The following is a 7,295-nucleotide window of genomic DNA, read 5'->3' on the forward strand; positions in this document are numbered from 1 at the left end:
CTTTTTTCAATCAAAATGTGTGTCGTGGGGCATCTTTTTTCTGCTGTTGAGTGTGGACTAACTAAAAATGAATCCAAATAATAAATCCCAGCTTCTGGGAATGCGATAGAGGCAACTTCCTCGATCCTCAACAAAATGGCAAAGATTTACTGGAGTCAGTACCCAGGCAGTGTGACGCATACGATAAGTGAAAAGTCAAGCAAACTAGGAAATTCTAGTTTGGGATGCATTGGAGGCAAGTGGATTGGTTAGCCTCAACAAATCACGGATATTACTCCCAATCGAGCCGAATAGCCAAGTTGGTCATAAATTCAATCATGAGGTCTTGGCCAAATTGGGGAATTGCAGATACGTTATACATGGATGCTTTTTTCAATCAAAATGTGTGTCGTGGGGCATCTTGTGTGAATAATTCAAGAGCAAAATAATACCAGAAATAAACATCAAGTCACCAAATTCTGGATTCAGTAGTAACGATAGTGCATCCTATTCATGTAGCAGGATGAAGTAAAGCAGAAGGACATTTCTTGCATTCACCAGATCTCGCAATTTCATTTGAACACTACGGATTCAATTGTAAGAGAACGAAGTTTGAGCGGAAGGTTGAACTTAGTGGTATCAAAATTATAGGGCATCAATGCCATTTTCATACATTAGAAGCAGATAAATGAGTTCATACCTCACATACATGATACAATCTGTGTTTAGCACTTGTGTGTGAAAATTATCATGGTCTAGCTATCTTCTAAGCACATATACACTTTGGTAATGGATCTCAATAATGTTCCATAGCCCAATTATAAGTCGTCCAGCACGACATTGAGGTTGCCTTTCCAGTATCTGACTCCAATTTGAACAGCTCTGTATCCCTGATGGAAATCTCTTCGTAAACTATCTTGAAGATGCTTTCTTGTCATTTCTTTACCAGTAACCCTCATCGCCACAAGAGCACAAACCATCCTTGAAATGATGAAATTGCTCAGTATCCCTAACAGAAATCTCTCTGCGAACTATCTTGGAGATGAATTTGACAGTACTATGACAGCTTTTGCACATATATAGATTCTTTGTTACCCATATAGGCATCCCAGGAGCAGAGTTGATTAGGCTGTAAGCAATGGCCTGTCTCTCACTGTGCCCACAAAATATGTCAGCTTTTGAAGATTGAATTCCATCCATTGAACTGCATTCTTGACCATTGAAACCAGATGTCTTCATTTTCTCATAAAATCCCTCCAAAACAACATTTATTTCCTGCATTTGAGGGTGGAAATTATCACCACTAAGGAAAGCGTGAACTTTTCCCTTTACTTCCACCCAACTACACCCAGGATCAACGATTAGCCCTTCCTCTTTCATTGTCCTTCTTACTTTTGCAACTTCATCCCATTTACCACTGTCTGCATAGAGATTACACAAGAGAATATAATACCCAATACTTTCAGCATCCTCCTTGAAAATGTGCTGAGCGGCAAGCTCCCCTAGCAGAACGTGCCGGTGGATCCTACAGGCATTTAATAAGGCTCCCCAAATTGCTGGGTCTGGCTTTATAGGCATTCTCTCTATAAATTCATGAGCTTCGTTCAATTTCCCTGCACGACCAAGTAAATCAACCACACAGGCATAGTGTTTCAAATTTGGGGTGATATGATAATTGACTTTCATTCTCTGGAAGTACTCCAAACCTTCAGTTACCATTCCAGATCTACTGCAAGCACATAGTAGAGAAATGAATGTAACATCATCAGGATTTATTTCAGATTCCACCATCCTTTTGAATAACTCCATGACCATAGCCCCTTTCCCTTTCTGAGCATATCCTGTGAGCAAAATATTCCAAGCCCCGACATCTTTTTCATTCAAGTTAAACTGGTTTAATGCAGTTCTCATCCTTCCACATCTGACATACAAGTCCAAAATTGCATTGGGTAGAAATCCATCGAAACCCACTCCAGCCTTTAATGCATGGGCATGAATCTCTTTTCCGCACATCAAAGCTCCTACTCTAGCACATGCAGAGAGGGCAGAAATCAATGTTACAGAATTTGGTTTTGACTTCAATATCATTTTCCGAAAGAAAATCAAAGCCTCAAAACACCGATTGTTAATCCGAAGCCCATTAATTACAGAAGTCCAGGATATCACATCCTTGTCAGGAATTTGATGGAAGATTTCCAAAGCCTTTTCAATGCGTTTGCACTTTGAATACATATCGATGAGTGAGTTTGCAACAACTACATACAATATGTGCCCAGTCCTCTCAGCAAGCTCATGAAGCTTCATGCCCATATCTAATTGCCCTAATGAAGCACAAGCAGATAAAACACTGGCTATTGTTACCTCATCAGGCATGATTCCCGTTATCCCCATGGTTTTATAAGTCTCCAAGGCCTTGTCAGGTAGCAAATTATCCACACAACCAGAAATCATTGTTGTCCATGACACGACATCTCTGCATTCCATTCCTGAAAAAACACTTTCTGCTTCTTTCCAATGCCCAACACTCAAGTACATTTGAATCAAAGAGTTATACACTGAAATATTACCATCATAGGCTGTTCTCACGACATAACTGTGAAGTTGTGTCCCTAATCTTTCATCGCCAAGAAGCTCACAAGCAGATATCACGCTCGTCATGGTCATCAAATCAGGATCAATTGAAAGCTCACGCATCCTGAAAAACAACTCCAACCCTTCCAAACACTCATCGTTCTCAAAATACCCTGAAATCATTGCATTCCAAGAAATCCTATCCCTAGTGGGCATTTTGTCAAACAACATCCGCGCTGAAACAACATCCGCGCATTTTACATACATAGTAATCAAAGCATTGACAACATCAACATCCATGTCAAAATCAAATCTAACCACATGAGCATGAACCTCTCTCCCTCTCACTAAATCCATTGCCCCAGCACAACTCCTCAAAACAGAAGGGAAAGTATAGACATCAGGCCTAATTCCAGCCCACAAGATCCTATGATACAAACACAAAGCCTCATCAAAAAACCCTGCTTTTGCATACCCACCAACCAAAACATTCCATGAAAACAAATCTCTCTCCCCCATCCTCCCAAAGACATTCCAAGCGTTACCCACATCACCAAACCTCACAAACATACTCAACAACGCATTTCCAAGCCTAACACTCAACAGGGTCACCAATGAACTCAACACAGCTTTCCACACATACTCACCCTCAATGTATCCTCTCTTATTCTCACATAACCTTATCAAAGCAACAAAGCAGTCCTCTTCTACGGGAATTTTAACTTCTTGCATTGAAGCAAGGTGTTTCAGAGCTTGTTCAAGGTTCCCGCTTATACATAGTTGAAGCAAGCGTGAGTTTGTTGGGTTTTGAGGGGCAATTGAAGTAGTGGCTGCGGTGTTGAGTGAGTTTTGAGGGGGGTTAAGTGTAGAAGAGAAAAGGTGTGGCTTTTGGGGTTTGAAAGAGAAGGTAAAAGTTTTGTTGGGGTTGTGGGTTCCGGGGAAGTGGGAGTTAAGGTTTTGAAGGTGTTGGTGGAGAGGAAATCGTGGGGTTTTAGCACAGAGAGCCATTTTTGCAAAAGAGCATTGTTTGCAAGCAAGAAAGAAAGAAAGAAAGAGGTTTTGGCTGAGGTTTAGCTGCTTCCCGGTAAACTGTAATAACCCCAGTGATTTTACAGATAAGTTGGTTAGCTCCTACTTTATTTGCATTCCTATTTTTTTATTGTTGAATCTGATAGTATATTTTGTTTGGATTATTCTCATTCCGTCGAAGAAAGTACTGACTTCAATTATAACTTCTGAGGCTCATTTTAAAGCCTATGGCTGCCTAATCCATTGAATCATTAAATTTTCCTGACACGAAGATTACCTGTAGTGTGGGTTGCTTTCACCATGCCTTTCATCCTTTGTATTAGTTACATGATTCGTATGATATCGTGAATCGATTTATTTTACATAAAAAATATAAAAAAATAAAATTTAAAAGTATTAGGTATTTTTATAAAATTATATTCAAAAATTTTGAATTTTAATATAATATCTGACTTAAAAGTAATATTTATAATATTAATAATAACATTAAATTTACATAACTCAAAACTTAAATGGTTTTGGTTGCAATACCAGATGTAACAGCATTGGATGTAGGTCTGACTGTAAGGTCATGTCATAAAAAGTGTATTAATTTAAAAAAACCAATACAAAAAAAAACTAATGAGAAAAAAAAAATCAGAATCAATTGGGTTAACTCATCAAATCAAATTAATCTGTCAAACCTGGAATTCATGTCATGAAAGTGTGATAACTAAATAGAAAAAAAATTTAATATTAATGAACTAAATTTTTTAAAAAAAGATTAATTAAAAAGAAAAAAGCAAAGAGAAAAATACCTACAGGAAAGAAAAAATTAATGAAGAAAAAAAAACCGGAATCAACATGGTTAAACCATTAAACCCAGGATCCGTGTCATGGGAAAACCATTAAACCCAGGATCCGTGTCATGAGAGTCTGATAACTAAACAGAAAAACTTTAATATGAAGAAACTATAGACAAAAAAAATAAATTAAAGGCATAAGCTTTTTCATTGTGAATTGCATCGTGCTATTTACAGTAAAAAGCTTAAAAAAGAAAAGAAAAGGGGAAAAAAACCCAGTAAAAAGCTTAAAAAAGAAAAGAAAAGAGGAAAAAAACCCAAAGGCATACGCCATGGATTAATTTTTTTTCTTGCATAAAAAATATAAAAAATGCTAAGATCTAAGAGTATTAGGTCTTTCTACAAAAATATACCCAAAAGCCTTGAGTCTAGCTGCAACGCTTGACTCAAGAATACTATTTATAATATTAATAATAATATTAAACTTACATGACTTAAGTTTAAGTGAGTGTGGCTGCAACACCAGATCCTGGAGCATTAGATGTGGGTTTGGCTATAAGTCTATGTCATAAAAGTGTGATAAGTGTTTGGCTATAAGTTTGTGTCATAAAAGTGTGATAAGGAAATAGATTAATTAAAAAAAAAAATCAATAGGAAAGAAAAAGTAATGAAGAAGAAAAAATAATATGAATTAACTTTAATTAAAAAGAAAAAATAAAAAAAAATCAATAGGAAGAAAAAAGTAATGAAGAAGAAAAAATAATCTGAATTAACTAGGTTAACTCGTCAAACCTAGGATTCGTGTTATGAAAATTTGATAATTAAATAAAATAAAATAATTAACGGGTTTACCTAAAATTAACTGGATTAACCCGTTAAAGCCGGAATACGTGTTATGAAAGTATAATAATTAAATATAAAGAAATTTAACATTAACAAACTAAACTAAATGAAAAAATTAATTAAAAAGAAAAAAATTCAGGTTAACTTGTCAAATCAGGCTAACTCATCAAATCAAGGATCAAACAAAAAAATTTATTAAAAGAAAAAAACAAAAAAAATTAAAAAACAAGCAATTTAGCGTTTCATTTAACTTTTAGTATATAATATAATATAATATAATAATTATAATAATATAATATATTAAAGATGGGAAAGTGATTATAATATAATTATAATTATAATATAATATAATAATTATAATAATGTAATATATTAAAAATAAAAAAGTGAAAGGCATGGGAAAGCTATAGTAGTTTTCCCACGCCTTTTAATATATTATTAATAGGAAAAATTTTATATTTTTTTAATTAGGTATTTAAATTTTTTATTTAGACAATTTAATCCTAATTAAAGAGTAATTAATTTCAAATTCTTAAAAAAAGATGGGATTAGAAGTAGAAGGACTAAGTTGCGTGTCCTAAGTTTTGAAAAAGACACGTTTTGGTTCTTTAACTTATACAATCACACAAATTATACAATTTCGGTCTATCAATATTTTTTCAATTTTATTTTGGTAAAAAAATTATTTTTATTATTTTTTTATCCCTGATTAAGAGAGGAGAGAGACAAAAAGAGAAATTGTTGGATTATAGTAGTGAAACATATTATTAACACTGATTTAGCCCACTAAAATGGACTAAATTTGTGTTAAATTGTTCAATTTAATGAAAAGAGTCTATATTAGGTTTTTTTTTCTTGAAAGTTCATGAAAAAATATATCTGAGATGGGTTAATTTTTTTATTTTAGGTTGAGTTCGGTTTTTAGGGTAATTTTTTGGTTTATTTTAGGTTACTTATAGGTTTATTATGATTTTTAATGTGTTTTTATGGGTGTTTTAGATCAAAAACAGATTAATAAATGAGTTTTTAGATCAAAAAACCTCAAGCATAATTTTTCAATCACGATAATAGCTAGAATCTAGATAAAATTGATAATGAGTTGTCTAATTTCTTTTAAAAAATTAGACAAATAAAATATCATCAACCCCAAGTGTATTTAAAAAAAAGAGATCAGTTGTACGAGCTATGATGAAATGGGCCAAGGCTAGCCAAGCCTAGCAATGCTTGACCTTTTTTTTTAATTAATTTTTTTAATTATTTTTTTTAATTTAATTATATTTACATTAAGACCCTTCTCTTTTTTATTTTATTTAGAAACCCTCTTTTAAATGTTAATAATTTTTTATTTGTGTTTAATTTTTGAAGAGGTTTTTTTAATTTATCTATGATTTTTTTTAATCTTTTGTATAAATAAACTATATTTAAAAAAAATTATTTTTAGGTGATATTTCTAATATGTGTAACTTTGAATATTATTTTTTTTATTCAATCAATTGAATATATTTTTTTATTTCTATTATTATTTAATTAAATAAAAAAATATTTTAATTAAAAAAATTAACAAATATGATTGGGTAAGTGTTTCGTCTTATGTGATTAAATATTTTGATTTATATTTGTGTCTTGGTTTTTCAAATTTTATTTATAGGTATTGTTAATGATGTTTTATTTATTTATTAAGTCACATAATTCTTAATTTATTTGATTATATATGTGCATAAATGTTTTGATTTGTATTTAAATTGTTTTTGAATTATAAAAATACATTGAAAAACCTATATACACAAATAAATACATAATTAATATATTTAACTTGCAGCGAAATACAGGTCATATAATATAATTAGTGTATGCTTTGTATTGGTAGATAATATATATATATATATATATATGTATATATATACACGTATAATAGAATTCAAATAAACACCTACAAATTCTTGTGCAATAGCATTAAGATTTTTGTTATTTAACATTATTGCTAACTCTCGTTGGTCGAAGAACTATGTTTTTTATCAAAAATGAAAAAGGTCAAGTGGCCTGAGAAGGCGGGAATGGATAGTCATCTCTTAGCTTGGGACCAGGGAGATC

The 7,295-nt window shown here is 32.3% G+C and overlaps 1 protein-coding gene across 1 annotated transcript; it reads right to left on the minus strand.

The window, feature by feature from the left end:
• Positions 1–598: 598 nt before the first annotated feature.
• Positions 599–3,772, minus strand: ECB2 (Tetratricopeptide repeat (TPR)-like superfamily protein). The gene has a single exon (XM_011041693.1). It carries the CDS (start codon positions 3,556–3,558, stop codon positions 922–924), a length of 2,637 nt encoding a protein of 878 aa, XP_011039995.1. The 5' UTR covers positions 3,559–3,772; the 3' UTR covers positions 599–921.
• Between the last annotated feature and the right edge of the window lie 3,523 nt (positions 3,773–7,295).

The sequence above is a fragment of the Populus euphratica genome, unplaced genomic scaffold, assembly GCF_000495115.2.
Source record: "Populus euphratica unplaced genomic scaffold, PopEup_1.0 scaffold174.1, whole genome shotgun sequence".
NCBI lineage: Eukaryota > Viridiplantae > Streptophyta > Magnoliopsida > Malpighiales > Salicaceae > Populus > Populus euphratica.